The sequence below is a fragment of the Stegostoma tigrinum genome, chromosome 37, assembly GCF_030684315.1.
Source record: "Stegostoma tigrinum isolate sSteTig4 chromosome 37, sSteTig4.hap1, whole genome shotgun sequence".
NCBI classification, from domain to species: domain Eukaryota; kingdom Metazoa; phylum Chordata; class Chondrichthyes; order Orectolobiformes; family Stegostomatidae; genus Stegostoma; species Stegostoma tigrinum.
In genome coordinates this window covers 21,635,780-21,662,810 of record NC_081390.1, presented here as the reverse complement: position 1 = coordinate 21,662,810, position 27,031 = coordinate 21,635,780, and the positions used below count along the sequence as shown (strand labels likewise).

At 41.2% G+C, this 27,031-nt stretch overlaps 1 protein-coding gene across 1 annotated transcript; it reads right to left on the bottom strand.

Annotated features, from left to right (window-relative positions):
• Positions 1 to 1,259: 1,259 nt before the first annotated feature.
• Positions 1,260 to 26,627, bottom strand: ecd (ecdysoneless homolog (Drosophila)). Its single transcript, XM_048563607.2, has 13 exons — positions 26,291 to 26,627; positions 23,623 to 23,740; positions 23,388 to 23,475; positions 20,457 to 20,635; positions 18,961 to 19,153; positions 18,175 to 18,303; positions 16,825 to 16,956; positions 9,507 to 9,592; positions 6,070 to 6,176; positions 4,961 to 5,144; positions 4,056 to 4,123; positions 3,123 to 3,340; positions 1,260 to 1,750 (listed from the first exon to the last, which is right to left on the bottom strand). Exons 1-13 carry the CDS (start codon positions 26,505 to 26,507, stop codon positions 1,547 to 1,549), a joined length of 1,923 nt encoding a protein of 640 aa, XP_048419564.1. The 5' UTR covers positions 26,508 to 26,627; the 3' UTR covers positions 1,260 to 1,546.
• Between the last annotated feature and the right edge of the window lie 404 nt (positions 26,628 to 27,031).

Sequence of the window (27,031 nt, the reverse complement as noted above, 5' to 3'; positions counted from 1 at the left end):
AAGGATCTGTTTTGGAACCACTGCTGTTTGTCATTTTTATAAATGACATGGACGCAGACATAGGTGGATGGGTTAGTAAGTTTGCAGATGTCACTAAAGTCGGTGGAGTGGTGGACAGTGTGGAAGAATGTTGCAGGTTGCAGGGAGACTTGGTAAACTGCAGAATTGGGCTGAAAGGTGGCAAATGGAGTTCAATGTGGATAAATGTGAGGTGAGTCACTTTGGGAAGAATAATAGGAAGGCAGAATACTGGGTCAATGGAAAGATTCTTAGTAGTGTGGATGTGCAGAGGGATCTTGGTGTCCATGTACATAGATCCCTGAAAGTTGCCACCCAGGTTGATAGTGCTGTTAAGGTGGCATATGGTGTGTTAGGTTTTATTGGTAGAGGGATTGAGTTCCGGGGCCGTGATGTCATGCTGCAATTGTACAAAACTGTAGTGCGGCCTCATTTGGAATACTGCATGCAGTTCTGGTCGCCCCATTACAGGAAGGATGTGAAAACATTGGAAAAGGTGCAGAGGAGATTTACCAGGATGTTGCCTGGTTGAGAGCGAAGGCCTTATGAAGAAAGGCTGAGGGACTTGGGTGTGTTCTCATTGGAGAGAAGGAGGCTAACAGGGGATTTAATAGAGACATAGGATTAGATAGGGTGGACAGTGAGAGTCTTTTTCCGAGGATGATGACTTCAGCTTGTATGAGGGGGGCATAGTACAAACTGAGCGGTGATAGATTTAAGACAGATGTCAGAGGCAGGTTCTTTACTCAGAGAGTGGTAAGGGCGTGGAATGCCCTGCCTGCCGATGTAGTTAACTCAGCCACATTAGGGGCATATAAACAGTCCTTGGATAAGCAGATGGATGATGATGGGATAGTGTAGGGGGATGTGCTTAGACTAGTTCACGGGTCGGCACAACATCGAGGGCCAAAGGGCCTGTTCTGCACTATATTGTTCTAAATAATCACCTTCAAATTGAAGTCTGAATCTCAGTGTAATGTTCAGATAGCGAGCACACTGAAGATTCTACTCTTTCAAGGAGATGGTATATTCAAAATCTGTTCAGTTTAATCCAAATCTACATTCAACCAGGATAACCAAATTGGTCACCTATTTACCTCATTGCTATTTAGGGCTACTGCAGCACTCGAATTCTTGCTCAAATCAACTTACACATTGATGACTTCTACAGCAAGTCATTTTTTTCTGAATTACTGTGCAATGTTGGAGAGTTTCATGAAATGGCTCTGTTCTTCATGTCATCATTTCAGAAGTTCTGATATTGCATTTATTTACAAATACAAAAATAGTTTCTACAAAACTTTGAAATATGGAGAGAAATTCTCATAGATTGCAGCATTAGTCCATAGTTTCCTTTCAAAGAATTTGAGGTTTCTAGTTCACTGGTGAATGCTGATTGCAATCTACAGCCACAGTCAGCCTTAACGGCAATTGCCTGCCAGTCATTATGAAACAGTAGTGCTGTAGCAGCAATAAAGAATCAGAAAGCAGAGTCTAAAATGGCATCATTGCAGTGGTACCAGAGGTTTCACTTGTCCTGGTTATCTGGTAGTCGGATTCCCATACTCTGCAAGATGTTAGAGGCAGGTCCAGCTAAGCCAGCTTGTGAGCTGTATGACTCCAATAGGTTCTCCACCAGATTCAAGTCCACATCGACAGGCAGAACCTTGAAATCCTCTTCACCCGATTCACCCTCTGCTTCTTCAGATACATCAAGTTCATCTGAGCCACCCTGCAAAGTTTTCAAGTAGAAAGCTGCACTAAGTGTCAACGATACATTGGCGTGAGACAACACAAAATTTGCGTTTAATGATGTATTTGTACTGAGCTTGCAGCTACAGCATCTGGTACAATAAATCTGTTACTGTAAGATTCCAATTAGAATCATCCTGGCTAGAAGAAATTTCTGTGCTGTTAGGGTTTATGCATTCACTCTCCATTTAGGTTAAAAATAAAAGTCGCATCAATTCAATAAACAACCGAGGTAACATTTAGGATTTATCAGTATCGTGGGGTTAACAGCTCATAGTATTAAATTCGAAGGTCTCTCAACAGGGACTATCTAGAGTGATGTCAGAATTATTCTACAGTTACCAGCAGCATGCAAATGGAGATGTTCGTGGAAGAGATGGAGACGGTAAAAAGACTAAATGGGAGGAACAAGGGCTCAATCAGGAAAAAGGTTATAGCAAGCCAGGTTTAAGAAGAATTTAGTGGTGACAGAGTCAATGACCTTTATTTTGGAGATGATGCCATTAACTCCATGCATTGAGCGTCAGCTAAGGTGAGGTTGGACCACATGTGGGTTGAAGCTAAAAAAAAAAGACCATTTGTGATGAACAGGAATTGGAATTGGTCCTACTCTTTAGAATGGGGATTTGGTTATGGAAAGGGTGTGAAACACAGAACTTCAAATAGTCGACACAAAGGAATTTATCCTTATGGCTGGTAATTGCAAGGTAGCTGAGTGGAGAAACCCCGCATTCATGTGGCCCAGAAACTGACCTTAGCTCATGAACAGATAGCTCATAGTATTATTGAGAAATCTGTGTATTTAATACTATATTTTAATACATTCCTCAAACTGGCCAAGATACCTTGCAGTACATTAATGGGGAAAGTCACCAGTCGAAGAGAAAAAGGAAAGACAGAGGGGTATTGAAATGCTGGCTTTAAAGAAAAGTTGATACAAAATCAGGAAGATTTAGAAATTGTTTGAAGTGACAAGTCAGAAGGCTTGTGGTGGGGAGATGGGGGCAGGGTTGGTGGTGGTGACAAAAGTTCTGGAGAATTGACTAATAATGGAGCAATGGTGTGGGGAACAAGGATGCCATGGGTTTCCAAGAAGCACAGGGGATAACGGAATTGTAACAATCTATCGACCTGTACAGCCTGAGATTCAATTCACCCTTTGCAACAAGAAAAGGACACAGAATGGACCTACCCTGATGCCTGGAAAGTCAGTCAGCTGGGCTGCTAAGACTGTTAAAATGACAGTGAGCCAAGTGCACTGGCCTAGTGTCGGCAGCAGGCCAAAAGGAACCTTGTTCCCCCTTTGCAAAAATTCAACTATGAATGGATTGGCCACTTTGCAGCCAAGATACCTTGTCAGTGATTTTAGTAAAGCTTTTGCCAATTTGGGTTCTTGCCAGCTCCTGATCCATTTGCTTCATGTAGTCTCGGATGTTCTCAAGTGTCTCTGTGGCAGACATATCCTCTTCTGATTTACCCTCTTGTGTGTCAGATTCTGTGTCACAGTGCAATAAATCATAATCTTCTTCCTCATCAAGATCATCTGAATCGAGCTCATCTGATTCTACCCCTGTAGTCAAGACCAGAGAACAGTCCAATAAAACAATGTGTATTAATGTGGCATTTTTCATAACCATTGCATATCTCAAAATGCTTCACACAGGAAGATTATTATTTTTGGAATCACAGTCACTATTGTGGTGTAGGAAATACAACAGCCAATAGTACACTGAAATGGTTCCCTCCTGCCGCCATCAAAAAAGCAAAGTGATAGCAACCACATAACTTGGCTTGTGATTTGAGGGATAAAAGTGGCCAAGGGATCCCATCCTCCTTCAAAATTATGCCATGGGATTGTTTTAATATAAAGAACACACACCCACATGAATGTGCAGACACAGCGTAACATCTCTTTGAACAGACAGCATCTCTGTCAGAGCAGCACTCTTACTGCACTGAAATTTCAGTCTTGACATTTTCCCTCAAGTCCTGGAGTGGGATTTGAATGTGGTACGCTGTGATTCAGAGGTGAGTGAACTGCAAGACAAATGTGCCCACTGCCAACATGGTTGACAAAGTAGCATGAGGACCTCAGTTGGAAGGAAGACTATATAAAAAGAGGAGAAATAGCAAGGCCTTTCAGGAGTGTGAAAGGATAGGTTAATATTCCGTTTTGATTAAACGGTCTCTTATTTCAGACATGAAACCACTCAAATATGCAGATGTAGCCTCAAATGTCTCAGGTGAAAATGATGCTCCCCATATTGTACAGGGCAGACTCCTACCTAGGATCCTTTCCAAAGCACCTGTGAAGGAGTTCATGTCAAACTCAACTTGGCCAGTAGCCGAAGATCTGATAGAGAGATTGAGAAAATTTAAATTATGGTGTGGCCTCATCACAAACAGGGAGTCACAATAACAACGATTTTATAATGCATTATTAATGGACTTCAGCTATAATCTTGATTTAGTAGTCACTTTTGATAAACATTACAACAAACTCAGTTATAATTCAGTAAGATTGGACATCTGAAGCTTTTACTCAGTGGACACGTAACACTTTAGTATTTACTGGTTGACTACCTGACACTTTGTATATGAAGAGTGAGGTCAAGTGTGTCTTTTATAAAATTAGAATGAGTGTAGAGATAATTAATTCAGGATCCATGTTACATTCATTTCTGTTCTTATTTTCATAGAATACTTTGAATTCATAGGTAAACAGTACATTTAACAGAACTTGGGGCAAGTTGTGGAATCAAAACTGGAGGACCAAGATTTTTACCTGGAAGGGATAAAGAAATGGAAGCTGAGTACTTGGAGAGGGCCTCGGAGGGAGGATGTGGAATGGGGAGAAATCAATGCATGTTCAAGAGCACAAACAAAGCGGTGTTTGGCAAAGGGTGTGGAGGAAGGACTTCTGGAATTGATAAATGTCCGCTGAATAGGCACATTGCTAGATCAGAGGGTTAGCCTTTTGAGGACAGTGAGAAAATGCAGTCTGAAAGAAGAAATGTCGTAGGAGCTAAACATTTACTTCAAATCTTCCTGAATGGTCTGAATGGTTGATGATGTTACATGGTTACCCTGGGTCAATTCTAGAAATTTGATTCTCATGCATGTTATGTGCTCAACATGCATCCATGCTTGAGTTTTTAAAGAGTATACAAGTAATTCTTATGTCCCATACCGTGGTATCTCTGCACCTTCATGAGAGGACACTTTTGAGACAAATGCCTTCATAGTCTTTGTGACGTCATTGAGATCATAATCCAGTCCCTCCTCCAGTCTGGCAGAATTCAACAGTTTCCTTCCAGAAGCCTCCTCCAGCATCTGATCCAGCTCCTCAGGTGAAATATCCAACCAGCCGTCATCTAGGTAGGTAAAGAAATCAAAAAGGCGAGACAACAGATATGAATGAGCCCCCCCCCCCCAGACAGGACGTGCTTCCATGGAACATCACTGCAAATCTTGCCATTGATATCAGGAAAGGTTAAAAAACCATCACGGTGAAACAATATCAAATCCCTTGGCTGCAGGTATTTTGCTAGCATTTATATCCTAAACGTGTTAACAGAAGAACTGAGCAGGTTGAAATGGGGGAAGTGTGTGAACGTGTTACTAGCTACTGAAGTAGTCAGGTCTTTGGTGGGACAAACTGACTCATTTCAAATTTACATCATCCACAACGTTTTCCTTTTGTATCAGATTCCTTAAATTAACAGCACCACTGCTGCGAACTTTTTATTTCATTCACCAACATCTTGCCTTACAAGATCTGATCACGAAGAATGTACAGTAATGTATGCAGTTGAGAAAAGGCCGCTTTGCACATTCTAACCTATCCAGAGTTATCTCCTATCATAACTTACAGCTTTTAAAAAAATTCCAGGGTTTCTGCCTTTACTAAAATATCCCTAGCCAATACCACACGTTGATCAATCTGTGGAAATAATCTTCCGACAACAGTCTTAGTAGTTTAGAACCGATGTGCATGTCCTAACAGCGATGTAATTTGAACCAATGTTTTAGATTTGCCTTTTATTTGATTATCATTATTTTGTACACCTCTATTAAGCCCCCTTCAGGTTTTTCTAACCCTTTCTCATAACTCAGATCTGAGGATCAGTCTTGTGACTGAATCAGTAACACTGGGGCTTGAACATTGACCTTGTGTCTTAACTCCTGACATTGTTGTTTCACTGTAATCCTGTGCAATTCATTAAAGCTTAGATTTTAGATTCAGTCTGTGGTCTGTACTATGGAGCTTCTTAGGCACCGTTAATCAATAATACTCACCATCCTCTGGAGGGAGGTTGTCCCCTTCCTTCTGTAGTTCTTCCACACTGTAGGACAGAGATTGCAAAAGCTGCAGGATCTGTTGCCCTGGGCTTAAGGCAGGTGAACTGAGGAGACCAGAAAGAGCGAGTGTGACTTTAAAAGAAAAATACCACCAATTATTTAGAAGCAATTAATACATTAGATAGGTGCCAGTTAAAGTGCACAGAAGTTAGAAATGTTCTATCATTAGTACTATAACTCCAAAATAAAAACGAAAAGAACTGCTGTAAATCACAAACAAATATAGAAATTGCTGGAAAACCTCACCAGGTCTGGCAGCATCTGGGAGAGAAAAATAAAGCACCCACTCCCTCCATCTGTCCTCTTGCACTTTATCTCTTCATCAAGATTCATCACATTGGCCGCCTTTATTTCGATACTCACTTCACCCAATCTAACCTGTCTGTCTGAACTTGCTGAACTCTATTCTCTCCAGTCTAACTCCGCCTTTGTTGTCAAACCTGCTTATAAAAGGGTGATGTTGGCATGCCAGACAACAACATCTGCCTTGCACAGGCTGAGAGCCAACTCAGACACCTATCTTTCCCAGATTATAACCTTAGTGTTGAACATCAAGCTGTTGTTTCCAAGAATGTCACTGATCTTATGTCCTCTGGTGATCTCCTGTCCACAGCTTCCCACCTCACACTCCTCCAACCCCTACATCCCAAAATCCACAAATAGGACTGCCCTGGGAGACCCACTGTTTCAGCCTGCCCCTGACCAAAACTTATTTCTTCCTATCTCGATTCTATTCTTTCTCCCCTTGTTCAATCTCTTTTTACTTATATTCATGATTCTTCTGACACTTTACATCAGTTCCACAATTTCCAATTTATTGGCCTCAGTCATCTCACCACCATGGACATGCAATTGTTTTACAGGTCTGCCCCCTATCGGGATGGGCTGAAGACACTCTGCTTCTTTCTTGAAGGGAGACCTGAACAGTTTCCTTTGCCAACACCACCCTCCGTCATGAAATGAGCTCATTCTCACTTTGAACAACTTCTCCTTTAACTCATCTCACTTTCTCTAAAAGAAAGCTGTGGCAACTGGTACCCACAAGGGTCTCAGTTATGTCCATCTCTTTGTGGAATATGTAAAACATTCCTTGTACTGGTACTACTTGAGCCCATTCCCATGACTGTTTCTCTGGCGGTTCAATGATATCATCAGTTCCCAGATCTCGTAGGAAAATGGTAAAACTGACCAATTTTGCTTCCTTTTTCATTTTTCTCTCACCTTTGCCTGGCCCACCTCTGACTATTCCCTACCTTGCCTTACTTCTTGGTTTCCATTTCTGCCAATAGGTTGGCCATGAATTTCCACCAACTGACTTATCTCGACTAAATTTCCTGAAAGCTTGCTTCATGCAAGGATTCTATTCTGTCTTCTAGATTCTCCATCAGCATCACATCCATGGTGCATTCTTACCCACAGTGCCTGATGTTATCCATTCTCCTCAATTGGAATTTCCCCAAAACCCCAACCCCACCCTGGTTGACAAGGCCCTCAGCCATGATCAACCCATTTCCTACACTTCTTCCTACATCTCTTCCCCTTTCTCCAGAACAATGACAGACAGGGCGTGTCCCCTTGTCCTCATTTTTCACTCCAGCAGTCTCCACATGGAATGGATCATCTTCCACCAACTCCATCAAAAATTGAACACTGAACACACCCTCCCCTCCACAGTCAGCATTTCTCAGGGGTTGCTCTCTCAAACACATTGGTCCACTCTTCCTTCATTGCTAACATTTCCTTAACCACAATTTTCTGCTTGGTCACTTTACAGCACTGTAAAGCCTCAAAAAAGTTATTTTAATTACATTGAAGAGTGCTAAACAAATGTTGCTGTATTGATACATATGGCAGTTTTTAAATTAATGCTTTATTCCCTCAGGACTCTTCCGCAGTTAATGCAGTTGGACAAGATTTGCCAGCATAAGGAACATGCAGTTCATAATTCTGCAAATTTAATCCTTCTTACAGGTATTTAATACAGTAATTAATCATTGCAGTTTACTTAAGCCATAGCTCCAAGTCAGCAATTTTGCCTTGCGTAGGTATTGTCTGTTTGCGTTAGATGGCTCTTTGAACGTCAGTAAAAGACCAGCAGTGTAAAGAAGTAGCAAAGGTGCCATGGTGGGTGGAATCATCAAAATACAGGGAGGTCCAAAGAGATGGCTCTGCCTATAATTTCAACAGAGTCAGAAATTTTTTTGTCCCATCTCAAAGAAGTTCAAGTGACCCAACTGTCCCAGAACACAGCAAGTCCTAAATTCAAATGTTTGCCTTCATGGTGACTGTGGAGAAAGCTGACATCACCAGGTAGTGAGACATAAGCAACAGCAGTAAAACAACTATGTGGAAACACAGCTGCTCAGAAACGACGCTCCAAATAGGCAAGAAGCAATTAATATAAACAATGAAGCTTATTTTCGAATACGCAGTAAACTGCTAGAGTCACAGTGTCATACAGCACAGAAACAGGCCCTTTGTTTCAAACCGTGTGTGCCAACCAGACATCCCAATCTGACCTAGTTCCATTTGCCAGGATTTGGCCCATATCCCTCTAAACTCTTCCTAATGCCTTTTAAATGTTGTAATTGTACCAGCCTCCACCATTTCCTCTGGCAGTTCTCTTTTCAAGACATCACTATTTATTGCCCCAAGTTCCCTAGCTTCCATGTCCTTTTCCACAGCAAATACTGATGTGAAATTGCCGGTTAGTATCTCACTCATCTCCTGTAGTTCCACACGGACAACCATGTTGATCTTTAAGGGTCTCTATTCTCTCGCTAGTTTCTCTTTTGCTCTTAAGGCACTTATAGAATCCCTTCTGACTCCCTAAGTCTATCTTCCAAAGCTCCTGATTCCCTATGACTATACACTTATTGCCATTATACTCTCTCGGGATTGACTCAATGCCAGCTGTCTATACCTGACAATATGCCTTCTCCTTTTTTCTTGACCAGAGCCTCAATTTCTCTAATCATCCAGCATTCCCTATACCTAATGGCCTTGCCCTTCACATTATCAGGAACATAATGTCTCTGAACTCTTTACCTCATTTTAAAAGGCTTTCCACTTCCCAATTGTCCCTTTGCCTGAAAATAGCCTCTCCCAATCAACTTTTGAAAGGTACTGTCTACTACTGTCAACTTGAATCATTCTTTGTATCATAACTACTTACACTGAAAGAGTTCCTGGTTTGGAGTAAGAATTGATCATTTTGAGGAAACGTTAACTTTGATTTCTTTCCACAGATGCTGCTGGATCTGCCAAGCTTTTCCAACAATTTCTATTCTTGTCCCTGGTTTGCAGCATTGAGTTAGCAGATTAAGTTCATTTTGTTAATGTAAGAACATAGAACACATTATCTTGCATTTTACCTTGTGGGCCTGGAAACAGAATGCTGGAAGTAAATCTCTGCCATTTGGAGTAAGTCTTTGTAGCGTGCAGAACCCTCCAGTTCTCCCTGTCAGACACAAACACAACCTGTTTGGAGCATTAAGCCTGCCTATTCAACATGAATACGCCACCTTGCTTTATCGATTTGTTGCCTTTTCGATTCAATCTGGGGCGATAGAATGTGTTCTGCCAGTTTTTGTACTTTTGGCTGAAAAAAAGTCAGTCAGTCGTATTTACCTGGCCAACCTTTCTCAGCAGAAAACTTTGAAGGTTACATGTGGTCTTTAACTGTGCTTTATAAATGCTAACATATTAAATAACTTGTCTTGAACAAAAACTTCCTAAGATGCTGTAATGAAAGAATAAAGGTTGCTCGGGGAAATGAACCAGTCAAATTCCTTGCAGATTCAAGGAGAATGTACATTCAGAAACTTTTATGGAAGGAACACAATGGGTTAGACCACTCAGCCCCTCAAGTATGTTCAGGTATTTGTTTAGACATTGGGTGTTTCCTCCAATAGCTTGATATTCAAACCCAACAAATATCCACCACATTAATTACAGAACAACTGTGTCATTTGTTGATGACAGAAATAAAGCTTTAGCATGGACTGTAAATTGGGTAGGTCAATTCAATATTTTGTCATTCACACATCACTGCATGGGTTTGTTCCACCTGAACTCCTTCAGCTTTCCATCCATGGCCTTGATGTCCTTTGAATCCAGCAACCCTCAGTAGTACTGAATGGCAGTAAATTCTTCAGTCACTGCAACCTTGCTCAATAATACTTTCCCTTTGCTCCCCTTTCCCACTGCCTTTAAACATTTCTTCAAAACCTACTTGTTCAACCATGCTTTCAGTCATCTCTAACACTCCCACTAATACTCGCTTTTTATTTTACCTTTTAAGAATATCTCAGACAATTTCTGTCTATTATAAACATTATATGAGTGTTGTGGCTTATGTTTACCAAGATCTGCAGAAGACCAAACCTATATTTCAGTACTGCAAACAATTTAATATGAAAAGGTTCTAATGCATAACTCCCATCATGAAATGGCAGCTGAACATTTATGTAATTCACTGCTGTCATCTGCTGGTAAGAATCGGAAGAGCAACAGCAAAGCAGTAAAAAAATACGGTATCTACTTCACACTATTACTTAAATGCTCTTGTGCAGCCGGGTGACAAAGTATATTCCAAGCTCTACAGAATTGACAGTGTTGTTAACGCAGGGGCATTTTTCCTGTGTCCTTCAGACGTAAACAAAGCTAAAGGAAACAGTATTTGGACAGAGACCAAAGCCTTGGCTGTAAAGGCGGATTTTAGGATGGGAGAGAACAGAATAGTTACAGAACAGAACAGAACATCTGGCCAATTATGCCCACACCTATCATTTTCTAGAGCTACTGACTTGCCTGTCTGACTTCATAAATATGTTGTTTCACCTGAGGGGGGCAGAGGGTGGGGGGCGGGTGGGAAGAGAAAGAGCGAGAGCGAGAAAATGGAAATTGGAGGCTGAGTGGGACCGCACAAACAGATGCATGTATATTTACATCATCTCTTAAATCGAACAAACTTAAATGCAAAGAATTTAAAAGTTGAAACATTAGGGATAAGGGGCCAACGAGGGCCAGAGATGGGGTAAAGGGCATGGGAACTTTATGAATGATGTAGGATGGGAGTCCGATCAGGAACGCACACATATATTCAAGCTTGCTGATAGCAAAAGCAATGGATATGTTTTTGAAGTAAGTGTAGAGATGTGTGATATAAGGGAGATATACATAGATTGGAAAACCTACTCAGCACAGTGCACAACTTTGAGGTTGTGAACAGACTGGCTCAGGTTAGATAGCGGCCAAGAAGAACAACTGAATTAGTGGAAAAGGAAATTATATTATAGCGAATGGAGAAAAGATCATAGCATTGGTATTAGCAATGCTAAACTGAAAGAAATTATTGTTGATCAGACAATCAGTTCAATGAAGACAAGTGACAACAAAGAAACAGAGCTGGAGCGCTGTTAGCATATACAAGGAAGCTGATGATCTCCAGTGACGACCTCTGTGAAACAGATGATGTTATTAAGAGGCAGCTTGCAGATGAGGACTTTGAGTGCTTGACAAACAATAAGAAACAAGAATTCAGGTCTAAAAGGTCTTGAGCTTGCTACATCACTCATTAACACCACTGCTGATCTTCTACATAAAATTTCTTTTTTCAACCTATTCCCATCATATCTAAAAAAATTCAGTGTCAGTGAGGAAACCTCCCCTCAGTACAGTCCCATGTGGAAGGCCTCTTATCCTGAGTCTAAAACCTATAACTCTGGAATACAAAAATAAGGAGCATGGACAGTCCATTCAGCCCCTTGAGCTTACTCCACCATTTAATAAGTTCATAACTGATCTGACTAGAATCTCAAATTCACATCCTTACCTACTCCTGATAACCTTTCAACCCCTTGCTTAACATGAATTTATTTACCTCAGTCTTAAAAATATTCAAGGACTCTGCTTCCACCACCTTTTCAGGAAGGCAGTTCCAAAATCTCTCAACCCTAAAAGGAAACTTCACCTCATCTCAGTCATAAATGTTTGATTAGTTATCATGCAACATGACCCCTCAATCTAGATTCTCCCAGTCACTTCTACCTTGTCAAAGCCCATCAGAATCTTAAACCTTTCAACCAAATCATCTCTCTCTCTTTTTTGAATAACAGTGAATTCAAGCCAAACTAGTCCAAGCTTTACACAAGACCACCCATCCACTCCAGGTATTATTCTGGAAAGCCTCCGCAATGCTACCAATACATTTATATCATCTCTTAAATAACGAGTCCAATAACACACATAGTACTCCAGATGTGGTTTCACCAGTGGCGTGTGGAACTGTTGTGCTCAATTCATCCAGCAATAATAACAAAATTCTATCAATTTCCCTAATTACTGGCCATACCTGCATACCAGCTTGTGATTAATGCACAAGCAACTCCCTCTGCATCTCAGAGACCTGCAATCATTTAGACAATATTCCTTTTCATTCTTCCTTTAAAATAGACAACTTCACATTTTCCCATATCACTCTTCATTTGCCAGATCATTGCCTATTAATTTAATGTATTAATATCTTTTAGTAGTTTCTTTATGCCCTTTCAACTACTTCTGCCTCATGAGCAAATCTTCTGCACCTTCATTCAAATCATTTGTATACATTGTAAATATTTGAAGTCCCAGCACTGATCCCTGCGCCACACTGCTGATTACATCTTTACTAACTGGCTTTCAGTCAGTTTCCTGTTAGCCAGCCAATCTTCTGTTTCAATGAGATTTAGTTCATTTCTCTACAGAAATGAACTAATCTCATTGAAACGGAAAAACAAAGTTGCTGGAAAAGTTCAGCAGGTCTGGGAGCATCTGTGAAGGAAAAAACAGTTAACGTTTCTGGTCCGGTGACCGTTCTTTAGAAGGTTAAGGAAGGGTCATCGGACCGGAAACGTTAACTGTTTTTTTTCCCTTCACAGATGCTGCCAGATCTACTGAGCTTTTCCAGTAACTTTATTTTGGTTCCTGATTTACAGCATCCGCAGTTCTTTCAGTTTCTATGTGTGATGACTTGACTTAAAATCCAACGCATGCTTATATGTAGAAATATAGAAAGCAGGAGCAGGAATATGCCATTTGAGCTTGCTCTGCCATTCAATATGATCATGGGCTGAGTGCTCAACTCAGTACTCTGTTCTTCCCATTTTCTCCCCATATCTTTTTAACTCTTTCAGCCTAAGAACAATTTCTAAATCTTTCTTGAAAAGATGTGATGTTTTGGCCTCAACTACTTTGTGGTACAGTCCAGAGGCTAAGATTTTCATGGGTCACAGGTTCTATGGCTTCATAAGGAGAATGGAGCACAAAGTAAGAATCAGAGTCCTATAGCACGAAGGCTATTCTGTGGATTAAGTTTCATCACAGGTACTAAACCGGACAGCTCCGGCCTTTGCAACGGTAGCCCGCCTGCCAGATACTGTGACTCCGCAATGTCCCTGGGCCTTTGAGGGCCATAGCTGGAGACAGCGGAGAGGTCCTGGCACAAAAAAGGCAGGACAGGGCAGGGGGTGATGGCAGGTGTTGCAATGAGGGTGAGGATGCCAGGACTGGGCATGTTCTGTGTGTAGTGTACATACCAGCATGCGTGTGTATGAGGTCTCAAGAGTCTGCTCATTCTCTGTACACATGTACTTGCAAGCGTATTTGCAGGAGGCTATAGTAGTTCACGTGTGCTTGCATATCTGTTCACATGTGAATACCTATGTATCTGTTCATGTGTACATATGCATGTCTATTCATCCTTGTAAGGTTGCATTCTGTTCATGCACATGTATCTGTTGGCACATGTTTGTATGTATGCTTTTGTTTAACTGTGTGCGCGCGCATCTACTCTCTGGAGTTTAGAAGGATGAGGGCAATTGCATTGAGACAGAAGATGAGATGGTCTGGCAATGTTTCTGTTGGTTGGGAGAAGGCACATTCTCAGGACGAGAGGCCAGTCATTTTTTTCGATTAACTCTCAGAAGGTTAAAAGTCTTTGGAATTCCCTTCCTCAAAAGGCAGTGGATGCAAACTTATAAACGTGTTAAGACAGAGGTTGATAGATTCGTGACTGTCAAAGGTTATTGGGGGTAATCAAGAATGTATAGCTGACGTTAGAATCAGATTAGTTGTGATCTTATAGAATAGGCTGGAGGAGCCGAGTGGTCTACTTTTATTCCTTTGTAGTATTTAGGTCTGAGATGGGAAGGGCATGTTTAGTTGTGAATCTTTGGGATTTCTTAACTACAGAGAGTTAAGGAGTTCCCATGGTGGATTTTATACAATGCTGGAGTTAGACAGATCTTTGGTGTCTCAGGGAATTGAGGGAGATGGAGAGCAAGTAGGAAAGTGGAGCTGAACCTGTGCTGAAGTCAAGGGGGCACATGTTTAAGATGTCGGGATAGAGATTTAAACAAGACATAAGGGGCTAATTTTTATACAAAAGGTGGTTTGCATGTGGAATGAACTTCCTGATTAAGTGGCAGATGCAAGCAGTTATGTTTAAAGAACACTTAGGTACGTACATGAATAGGAAGAGTTTGGGGGGTTATGAACCATGAGCTGGCAGGAGGGAACAGTTTAGTTTGGCTTGGATCACACTGTATGACTCTATGACCAAGCGAAATTCGCAATCGTTACCCTCACAGTCAGTTTAACTTTTTCAGATATAGCACTTTAATCCAGTGCTAACGTCCCAATGTTCACATTTGAGCAGAGTTCAAGCATTTATTCTACTATCCTATGTACAGAGTGTACAATGTGTCACTTGCTACCAAAAAATGAGAAAAACAATCATTGGATGGACATTTGATCTTTTGATGCGATTTTTAAAAAAGTTTGAGATGTTACAAAAGAGTTTAAAAATATTGTACAAGTTGCTATGCGATCACCCAGAATCCAAACAAATTATGCAATTAAATACGCAGCTACTCTTCTGAGAGAATGGTACAATGTTTAAATATAATCATAACAAAAGAAAGATTAGCACACATAATACCTTTCACAGTCTCAGAAAGTCTCCAAGTTCTGTTTAGCCGATTTTGCTGCTTTTTAGGCATTATGGTGATATTGGGTCAAAGACACTTCATTCTGTTATAGAGTCAGAGACATACAGCACTGAAGCAGGTCCTTTGGTCTGATGCATCCATGCTGAGCAAGCTTCAGAAACTGAACTAGTCCTATTTGCCTGCGTTTGGTCCATACCCCTCTAAACTTTCCTTAACCATGTACCTGTCCAAGTATCTTTTAAATGCTGCAACTGTAACCAACTCTACCATTTCCTCTGGTAGTTCGTTCCATATACATAGCACCCTCGATGTGAAAAAGTTGCTCCTCTCATTTTAAACCTATGCCCTCCAATTCTGGACTGCCCTACCTGAGGATAAGACCACTACCCATCTTATCCATGCCCCTCATGATTTTATAAGCTTCTATAAAATCACTCCTCAGCCTCAAGCTCCAGGGAAAATAGTCCCAGCCTATCCTTATACCTTAAAACTTCCAGTCTTGGTAACATCCTCGTAAATCTTTTTAGCATCCTTTCCAGTTTAATAATGTCCTTCCTACAGCACGGCAACAAGAATTGCATGGAGTACTCCAAATGTGGCCTCACCAGGGTCTTGTATGCCCATAACATGACATCCTAACGCCTGTAGTCAATGCTCTAACAGATCAAGACAAGCATGCCAAATGCGTTCCTCGCCACTGTGTCTACTTGTGATGCCACTTTCAAGGAACTACGTACCCCGGCACCTAGATCTGCTCGACAACAAACCCAGGGCCCTACCATTACCTGTTTAAGTCTTGCCCTGATTTGTCTTACCAAAATGCAACACTTGGCATTTATTTGAATTAAACTGCACATGCCATTCCTCAGCCCATTGGATCAAGATCCCATGCACTTAGATAATCTTCTTCACCAATTCACGATATTGCCAATTTTGGTGGCATCAGCAAACTTACTAACCGTGCCCCTCATCTTCTCATCCAAATCGTTTATATAAAATGACAAATAGCAGACCAAGCACCAATCCTTATGACCATATAGCTGGTCACAGACCTCCAATATGAATAATAACCCTCTACCACCACCGTCTTCAACCATCCAGCCAATTTTATATCCAATTGGCTAGCTTTCCCTGGATCCCATATAGTCCAACTAGGCTAACTTCACCAGGTTTGAGTGCATTTAAGTTGATAATTGTGAGTTGTACACCATATTGATACTAATATCTGATGACAGAAGTGGTCAGATAGCATGAAAACTTCATACATCCTTGTTTAAAGTCAAAATTAACCACCTGTTCAGAAAATTTCCACCAGGCTCACTATGCAATGTAAGGTGTTGCCCCCTGCTGAAAATTTAAGGTAATGTCACTTTGTACTTAAACTTCATTGACCACCTGACACCTGTCAGCTCGTCATGTATTTCATACACTGAGCGCATATACTATTCCTGCACAACACAATTTGCTCATCTACCTGTTTCTTCACAGAGGAAAAAAGTGGATACCAGCTGGCAAAAAAAAATTTAGATACAATCTCAACAGTGGGAGAGATTCACATAAATCCTTAAAACCTGATAAGTGAAGTTACAACTCTACTGACAAACATTAATTGCAACTGAATCAAACAAGTTTATATGTAGTATTCCAGCAATATCATTATTGAACAAATGCCAGAGAGACTGAAAACAAATCTTGGCCTTACCCTGAAATAGTCGTTCTTCTTTAGACTGCTTATAAAGCCTTCCCAGAGTGGGTCACTGGAAATATTGCTTTGTGTCTTGAAGCTAGGAGAGTGCTGTGAATATTTGGAACACAGGATCTCAAAGCCATGGGCCTAGAATATTAAAAAAGGTAGAGAATGAGTTGCAGCATAAACAATAAAAATGGGTTTAGCAGTATCAGTATTCACAAAACACATGGCACAAAAGGAAAAATAAAGCATTGCTGTAAAACACAATGAGAGTTGGGCAGGAAGAGATTTTGGCTCTCTACACATAGCAGATCTCAATCACTTTCTCTGCCATCTCACAGACTTTAGTACTTCAAGCATAGATTGCTGGAGAGCTAATTAACCAAACAGCAAGGGAAGGGGGGGCAGCTGATTAAGAATTTAAATAACATTAACAACAGCATGTTTAAATTACTTATTTTGAATTTACTGCTGATATTAACAGAAGGCTTGTGACTGAGTATTCTCAGGCACATTGCTTTAATCCAAGCTCACATTGATTGTTTAACCTAAACTAAAGCACAAACCCGTAAACTTGGGAAGCTCTCAAAAGACAAAAAGAAATAATGGAAAACTAAGGAGTTTAGAATGGATATGGTGGTTGAGGAAAAAAATAAACCGAGGAAAAAAATTATTATGGACTGATAATCAAAAAATTTACCTTCAATTTATCTAGCAATGAATCATAGATGTTTTCCTAAAGAATTCATATGACTGTGATTTAGATTTGTGCTGGTGCTAGCTCTTTAAAAGTAGGTCGCTCCTTTAGTCCCATTTCCCTGTATCTTGTGTTATTTATTTTCAAATATTAATCCAATTCCATTCATCGAGCAGCACATTAATGCTACTACTCCACTGATTCATCACTTAGAAGTTGTTCAGGGTTTTGCCGTCACTATTCTCACCTGTTCATGTGCTGATCACCTGCCATGAAGAAACATTTCCCAATATCAGTTCAAAATCTGCCTTTTGGTAGCTTGAACTCAAATACTACTGTTAAGATAATACTTCCAACTGATTAGTCAGGAAATCTCTCAGATGCTTCTTACCAAATTTAAAAGATAAGGTTTCTCCAGATTTTCCTTGTAAGGCTTGTGGTCTTCTCCAAACCAGTTCAATGTCTGAAGTGGTTACAAGTGCCTAAGTGATTACAACTGGTCACAGTATTCAAGGTACGTTCTGACCAGTTTCTAACCCTGGTAACTAGATTGCTCACCATAGCAAGCCAGTCAAACTGTAATTGTTTTTGTACAGCACATATAGTATATATGTTCAGCAGATGCAGCATGGAATCCTTAAACACCAATATTCCACATTACCTACCAGCTTTGTGCCCAGTGCATGTGCTTTGAAATGCTGGTCGGTCTGTGCTGGTAGTGTGTAACCAGTCCGTCTATCTGGTGTGAACCGCTGCTGCTGTAACTGGGCGTACAAGCATTTTGTAAATGTCACCTAAAATGAAATGCAAGAGGACATTTTGACACCCAATTCTCCTTTGGGTAATACATTCAGAAATACACATTGATTATGCTTTCTCTTCGTGGTGCTTTTAATGAATTGATAATTGCTTCCTAGGCCCAAGAAGTACAAGCTATGAGAGATATAACTGATAGCCCTGCGTTACATGTTCTTCAGTACAATAGAGTCCAAACTTCATTGGCTGTAAAGTATTTTGGAACATTTGGTGGTCATCAGAAATGCTACATAGATGCATATCTTTCTTCTTTCCTTAACTGACTGCATCTGCTTATATCCATGACTCAAATAAAAATTTCTGAAATGAGAACAGGCCATAAGGCCCCTCCAGCCTGCTCTGCAATCAATAAGACAATAGCTAATCTGTTTTCATTTTGAAGTCCTCATTGCCATTTACCCCAATAACTTTGATTCTTCTGCCTTAAAAATATTTAAACATCTCACCTCCACTGCTTTTTGAACCAGACAGTTCCTACATTTTCTAATTTATTCTTCCTCTTTAACCAGTTGATCATTCTCTACTGGTTGTAATGTTCTGACTAATCACCTGACCTGCCACACATCATTGTTAGTTATCTGCTTTTTCTTCAATCTAATGGTGTGACATTTTCTGATACATTAAAAGGCTCTTACCAGAGTCATCACACGAGTCTCAGGGAGAAAGAGCTTAAACGGGCGGCAAGCACGTAGGTCAACAGGATCGCGAAGATAGAAAGCTTGGACAGCAGGTGCCAAAAGATCAGGGCGACGTTTCAGCACTGCAGCGATACCTGCTGGAACATAGCAGTAAGCTCGATGTCGATCAGCATAAATCTTTTCTGGGTAACTGTGGAAGGCAAAGAAATACCACTCAAGACTGAAGAAAGGAACTTGAAAGTTTAAGGATGCAACTCAACCAAAAACTATTGCAACCTACCAGGTTACGCTGACTAATTCAGTAAGAAAATCAACACATAGCTAACAGCAGTGTAGGCAACTGATAATGTGACAGTTGTTAAGTGTTCACCAGCACATTAACCAGATGATTGATTAACTGCTCAGTAGATCCTTTCAGTAGCTGCTTCAAATATTGATGCTTTCTTGCCGCAATTACCCTGTCCCAAACTCTGACTAGTACATTGTCCAGAATTATGTGCCATCCAACAATTCAAGAGTCAACAGTACCTTACAGTATTTTGCTAGATTGCTGATTCAGGACTGATTGAATGCCATCAAAAAGAAACAAAAAAGTGAGCAGTTAGAATTAACACTAGCGATATTACAATTAAAAGAAAAGAAAATTCACTGATCATGCAGATTTTGAAGCATGAGGGTATTCATACCAGGTCGTGTCACCTAATTTGTTAAATAAAAAAGTTAAGTGCAGTGGTCATTTTCTGCCAAACATACCAGTTATCTGATGAGTACACCATAATTAATAGAAAGCCTGCAATTCTCATTACTCCCTAAATAACTAGCTGCCACATCATAACTGGACTGACTATTTCATGCATTTGAATCAGATTCCCAACTTCCTTGAATGAACGCAAGAAATCAACAGTAAGGTGAATGCACTGAATCTCAGTTATGTTAGCAGTACAGCTCAGATTCCAATCTCCGCTACAAATCCAAACTCAAATATTCAGCTGAGACTCCGGATTCACTTGTGGAGAACAGTAAACACTTCAAGGGGTGGCACGGGAATGCGGAAGTGCACTTACTTAGCTGATGGAATTTCAATGCCTTAATTCTATATGTTGTCTTGCATCACCTAAGCTTAAAGGAGTTGCAAAGTATCCAAAGATTGTTATATCATTTAGGAAAAAAGATCAAAGATCAGGAAAGTATTTGTAGAATGAACAAGGAAGAACTTTTGCGGAGCTACCTTGTAGAATGTGAGAAATTCCAGACATTAACAGAATCAGCACGTAGGCCAGAATATCCCTTGTATAGAGGAAGCTTGACAGTCTCCAGCAGGGTCATGGCAGCCTCCACATGTGCCTGATTTTGCTGTCAGAAAAATGGAATTTCTACAACAGGTTGCTTTTGTTTTCTGAAGTTTTTGGAGTGAGAGATAGCGAGAATTTATTGGCTAATCGCATTTTCATTGTTCTAAGATTTAACTAAGATTCAGAACCAATTCTAATTACCTTTGAATGCGTCTCCTTATAGCTTTGCGAATGGATTCTACTGCCAGACATTTGTCAGAATGAGTGTTGAGCAGACTGAGGGCTTGAGAGATGGTAGGATTGCTAACTGGTAACCAAGAGAGTTCCCCTGGGTTCTGAGGGATTGGGATGATATGCAACTCTCCACGATAAAAATATACCTAAAGAGCAGCAGAAATAGTACAGTTATGTTGCAATTTGCAGGAAACAATCATGAATAAAAATCTACTGATGCAACTAAAAGCTTTACATCCGAGGCACTGCTACAGGTCAAAAAAAGTGTGGAAACAAACGTAAGATGATATACCTCTTGAATGTTGCTACAAAACCGCCCTAAAATCTAAAAAAACATTCATTTCTATGTTGTTGACAGATTCTTAATATAAAAGATTCCTCTTACAATAGTCACGTCACAAGCTGTAATAAAAATTCTAGTCTGGGAGAGATTTGAAAGGGAGAAATCCATTGTCAAAAACAGAGTCATGTTTGCATCACAGTCATATTGATGTTTTTGAAGTTACTCTGTGGTGCTTTTAATGAGTTATTCGATGAAGTAACACCCTGTCCCCATGAGAAAAATATCTTCAATTCATTCAGGACAGCCAGACTGAGCAGGAAAATTATTCCTCCCATATCTTAGCAGTTCACAAATATGAATATGTGAGGGGCTCTTGTTATGTAGGGTTAACTGTGTTTTGTTTTGTTTTGTTTTGTTTTAAATCTAGTAGCTGGTAGTGAAAGACAAATAATAAGAGAACTTACTACATGTATTTTGTGATAAATCTCCTCTTCTTAAGTTACATGTGTTCAAAACAAACATTATTCCAAAGAACTGCAATGGTTGCCTTTCTGTGTAAAGATCATTACAGAACTATTTCAGACCCAAATTCTAATTTTGAAAAAATTGCCCAAAAGCACAGATTGTTCTGGAATAAAAGGAGAAGCAATAACACTAGACATGATCATTAAGTTTCTATTAGCTGAAGGAGAAGGGTGGTGTAGACATTCCATTAAAGGAGGTGTGAAATATGCAAAATAACCAAAATAAGAAGGGAAGCACTGGACAGACTGAACTCTTTGATAGTAGATAAAGTAATTTTATCTAAATTGGGTATAATCTGAGGAACATTTTCCAATCCTCACTAGATTCAGGCGAAGTACTGGAAGACTGGGGGTCTGCAAATGTTGAACCATTATTCAAAAAGGGTTGAGGGATGGGCCAAGTAATTACAGACTGATCATTCTGGCCTTAGTGGTGGGCAAATTAGTGGAATCAATATTAAGAGATAGGACTAGCTGTTACTTGGAGAGGCACGGATTATCCAGGGGTAGGCAGCACAGTTTTGTTAAGTTTTGCTCCTAAGTTGATTTTCTTTTAAGGGAGTAATAAGGAAGATCAGTTAGCATAGGGCAGAGGGTGTTGTGCACACAGATTTTAATAAGGCACTTGGAAAGGTTCCACATGGCAGTCTGTTAAAAGAAAAGCCTTTAGAATACAGGGGGAATGTGTTGAGTTGAATCCAAAATTGGATCAGTGATGGGAAAAAAAGGGCAACAGTGGGTGAATAGTTTTGCAAATTGAAGGTAGTTTCCAGTCGTGTTCCTTAAGGAACAGTGCTGGGTCTTTCGTTGTTTGTGGTATATATCAATGATTCAGATTTACACGTAGGAGGCATCATTGGTGAAAACTGCAGATGACAAAAAAATTGTCATAGTTGATAGCAAAGAGGGATGCCATTGCCTGCAGCAAGATATCAAAAGCTTGGTTGAGTGGTTGTAAAAGTGGCAAATGGAGTTCAAACCGGAGGAGTGCAAAGCTATGCATTTGGCGAGGGCAAAAAAGCATGGGATTACACAATCGATGGCATGGTGTTGAGCAGGTTTGAGGAAGTGACAGACCTCAGTGTACATGTACTGGAGGTGCCAGGACAGGCAGAGAAGCTGGTAAAGACAACTCTTGATAGTCTGAAGTATGGTCCCAACCTGAAACATCAGCTTTCCTGCCCCTCTGATGCTGCCTGGCCCGCTCTGTTCCTCCAGCTCCACACTTAGCTCAAACTCCAGCATCAGCAGTTCTTACTATCTGTCACTGACCACTCTCCTTTCTTGGCAGAGGTATTAAATATAAGAGCAGGAATGCAATGCTAGAACTAGTTTAAAAAAAACATTGTGACATAGCTAGTTTTGTGTACATTTCTGGTCACATTGCAGGAGAAGGTAATTAATTGAACCAGGGAGCATACAGAGGAAATTTACAAGAATGTTGCAGGTTTGAAAACTGCAACTATGAGAGAAGAGTGGAGAGGCTCAGCCTGTCTTCCTTCAAACCACATAGGCAGAGAAATGACTTAATTGAAGTTTACAAAATAATGAGGGACTTGGATAGATCCTGTTTCCCCGAGATGAGAGGTCAGTTACCAGGGGGTATAAGCTTAAGGCAAATGGTAAAAGCATCAGGGGAGCCATGAAGAAAAATGTTAGCATTTGGAATTCACTGCTGGGTTTGGTGGTTGAGGCAGAAACTCATAACTCATTTAAAAGGAACTGGGATCTGCACCTTAAGCGGTGTTATCTACAAAGCTACAGACCAGGTGCTGGGAAGTAAGCTTAAAATGGTGGCCTGTTTATTCAGCTAGTGCAGGTGTGATGGGCTGAATGGCCCCTTTCTGTGATTCTCTTGAAACAGGAATGCAACAGTTAATTCCAGTATCCCAGGGCTTGGGGGAGGTGGGTGAAATTAGTATTGGCATTTCAGTGTTGCTATCCAGTAAGGACAAGATTATGCTCTGGAATAGGTACCAGAATGCACAAATGGCAAAGAATGGCAAGTTCAGTAAGGGGCTAGGCGATCCAATGACTCACTGGCTTCATTTGGGAGAAATGCGGTGAGGAAAAGGGTGGAGGCTTTCTTACCCGGTTTTCACTAGTGTCAGGGTTCAACCATTTGGGTAGGTGCTCAGCAGCTTCAATCAACAAGAAGTCCCCATCATTATCATCAACACTACACACAAAAACAAAAATTGAATGTTAGATTGAAACAAAAATGAATGCTGGATATATTAAATTGCCTTCTCATCAGAAGCTACTTGAAATGTAGTGACTTTTAAAAAGTTCATTTTACAGTAATTAATTCTAAGGAATTCTATACCTTGCCACTAAGTTTGGGAACTCTTTGGTGATTTGTTGAATGAGGTAGACAATCAACCATTCGTCATCCACATTATCACCAAAGTTTGTGACACCACCAACGTGAGCCGGAACATCTCCTAAAAAGAAAAGATTTGCATTAGCCTCTTAAAATTTAAGCAATGGTACATTAAATCGGCTTAGATCAGCAGGGTTTAGACTCAAAACAAAAACAACTCCTGATAAATCAGAGTACAAGTCATAGCAAAGGCATAATCACAAGAATTTACAAATGACAGAACATTGTTCAATTCACTGTCACACAAGCTTAGTTCAGGAGCTCAGATTATAAGTTTCTTTCATCTCTGTACCGTTGTATATTTGTCTAAAATGAGGCAGAATTTTCATCTCTCTTTGACACCACAGTGTGGAGGCCATTCAGCCATTGTCTACGCTGAACCATCAAAGAGCATCGCACCCAAATGCAGCTCTCCAACCTATCCCTGTAACTCCTCATTTATCAAAGCTAAGCCACCTAGCCTCTACATTCCTAGACATTACAGGGCAATTTAGCATGGCAAATCTACTCAACTTGTACATCTTTGGACTGCAAGTGGCAACCAAAGCATCTGGAGCAATGAGACACATACAGATACAGGGAGAATGTGCAAATTTCACACAGACATTTGTTCAAAGATGGAATCGAACCTGGGTCCCTGGCACTGTGAGGCAACAGTGTTAACCACTAGCCACCATGCCATCCTAACTTACTTGTCATCACTTACTTTAGGGCTTTTGTGGGATAGTGGTAACATTCCTATCTCTGGGTGAAAAAGTCCAGGTTCAAGACCCACTTGCACCAGACGGGTCATAACATGTCTGAAAGGTTAATTAAAAACATCTGTAATCCCATGGATAGCACCAGCTTCCTTGTGCAGTAACTGCAGCAAGACAACCATCACATGTTCAAAGGCTTGACACGCAGATTGTTGCCACAACAGGGGTCGTTCTCATTGAGTGATGTCTCTACAGTGTCCCCGCCCATCACCAAACCTCCACACACTGTTCACTTGACAGCTTAGATGGAAAATTCTGAAGGAATTTCTATTGTAGTTAACTTCCTATGGGAATCTTTAGAAAATGTTTTTGAGATGTAAAAGCTGATTATTACTTATCCCTCTAAGTTGGTGCCTCCTTGAACACCTGCAGTCCATATTGTGCAGTTCTCTCACAGTGCTGTTAGGGAAGAAGCTCTACAATCTTGACTTAACGGTACTGTAATTCAGAAAACTTGCAAATGGCAATGTTCCCAAGTCATCTTAGTCCCAGAGGATAGTAAGGTGCTCTCTCATCTGAGGGAGAGAGCTGTTGGTGACATTAACCTGAGGGTCACCATGCCTCAGATAAGATTGCCCAACCACTGGGACCTAATGACAACCTCAGCTGAAACTGAAAATGTACCTACATTGTTGGCTCACTTTGCATCATAAACTACTGGTTTGCTAAACTAACTGACTCCCTACCATTCATCACTGCGCTGGTTCCAGATAGTAGAGATACTGGGTTTGGAAGGTTCCATTGGGAGAGCACAGATGGATTGATACTGTCCATCTTGTAGATGATTCACATTGGTACTGCTGTCACTGTGGATAGAGGGAGTAAGTGTTGAAGGCAGTGAATGAGCGTACAGACCCCACCTATACTCTCTCCACCTATCTTCTTTTCTCTCCATCTTCAGTCCACCTCCCCCTCTCTCCCTATTTATTCCAGTTCCCTCTCCCCATCCCCCTCTCTGATGAAGGGTCTAGGCCCGAAACGTCAGCTTTTGTGCTCCTGAGATGCTGCTTGGCCTGCTGTGTTCATCCAGCCTCACATTTTATTATCTTGGAATTCTCCAGCATCTGCAGTTCCCATTATCTCTCTCTCCTCTACAGACATTCATGTTGGTTAGCTCTGTTGGACAAATGGCTGTTTGCTATCTTGAGCGATGCCAACAGCACAGCTTCAATTCCCTAACTAGCTGAGTTTACAACGAAGGAGTCTTCATATCAATGTCTCCCTTTGCATGGGGCATGGTGACCTCAGGTTAAACCAACTACAGCACAAATGCAGCTCCGTCCACATTTCACATCAGCTCCATTGAAGAGTCATCGAGACTCGAATCGTTAGCTGCTCTCTCCATGGATGCTGCCTGAGCCACTGCGATCTCCAACATCTGTTGTCTTCAAACCACTACCACCCTATGGTCCCGTAGGTCTATGGCAACTTTATTTTATAATAAATATAATTCACATTTAAAGATAGTAAGAACTGTTGATGCTGGAGTCTGAGATAACAGTGTGGAGTTGGAGGAGCACAGCAGGCCAGGCAGCAGAGGAGCAGGAAAGCTGACGTTTCGGAACGGGATCCTTCTTCAGAAAAAGACCCTTTTTCCGAGTCCCCTGCCTGGCCTGCTGTGCTCCTCCAACTACACACTGCGCTAATTCACATTTCTGTGGCTCTGCATCCTAGCACGTGTATGGAATTGTACCATTAAGCGTGACCTAATTACATTTATCACCATTTGATATCAGATTTAATGATATAACTTCTAACAATGATATAACGAGAAGTGCTCAGGCACAGAGCCACAAACTGGCTTGCACGGGAAGAAAGGCATGCGTGGATACCAGAGGGGGCCGTGTACTCACCCCGGGCCGGCGTGTATTGCAGCCTGAAGGCCTCATTGTGCCAGATGTAACCGGCACAGAGCGGGGCCAGGCTGCCGACGATCTTCTCCAACTGCTGCTCCAACCGGGCCCGGGGATCGGGATCAGACTGAAGAGCCTCGCCGCCAATCTCATAAAGCCTGTAGCCGACTGTGTCCTGCGGCCAGTCACGACGCCGCTCATCTACCAGCGACTCCATGGCCCGTCAGCCCTCACTTAATGCCTTCTCCCACCCGGGACCGGGTCTGTCACCTAACGGCTTTCCCCCCGACCTGGAACGTCACTGAACGGCTTCCCCCACCGACCGGGTCCGTCACTTAATGGCTTCCTCTAGAATGCGATCACGTGGTCCGTCTCAGTGACGCCACTCTGTCACTGACGTCGCGATGTTGTTCAAATTAAGTAACGTGATGTTTTAGTCTTAAACCTTGCTTAAAAATAAAACCAAAGTTTTACCGGGTTGTTATCAGTTGCCGACTACGGTAGAGAGGACAGTTCTGTTGAGGAAGAAGGTGGGGATGTCTGAGCTGTGTGTGGGAGATGGAACAACCGCCAAGTGAACCTCACCTCATCCTAACAACATCATGTCGGGATGTGGTCTCTGTTTCTGTCCAGTATGCAACATTGTGCAGCAAAGTTCTCGACCAACCTACACCATCTTGTGCTTATCAATTTACTCTGGGCAATTTACAGGCAATAGAAATATTAACCAATTGAACATTT

Excerpts from the sequence above, each read along its gene's own strand:
- ecd (XM_048563607.2), bottom strand. The coding sequence starts at position 26,507 with ATGGAGTCGCTGGTAGATGAGCGGCGTCGTGACTGGCCGCAGGACACA. Across the intron at positions 23,741-26,290 it reads GCAATACACGCCGGCCCGGG|GAGATGTTCCGGCTCACGTT; the intron begins GTGAGTACACGG and ends TTTTCTTTTTAG. Across the intron at positions 23,476-23,622 it reads TTCCCAAACTTAGTGGCAAG|TGTTGATGATAATGATGGGG; the intron begins GTATAGAATTCC and ends TTTTGTGTGTAG.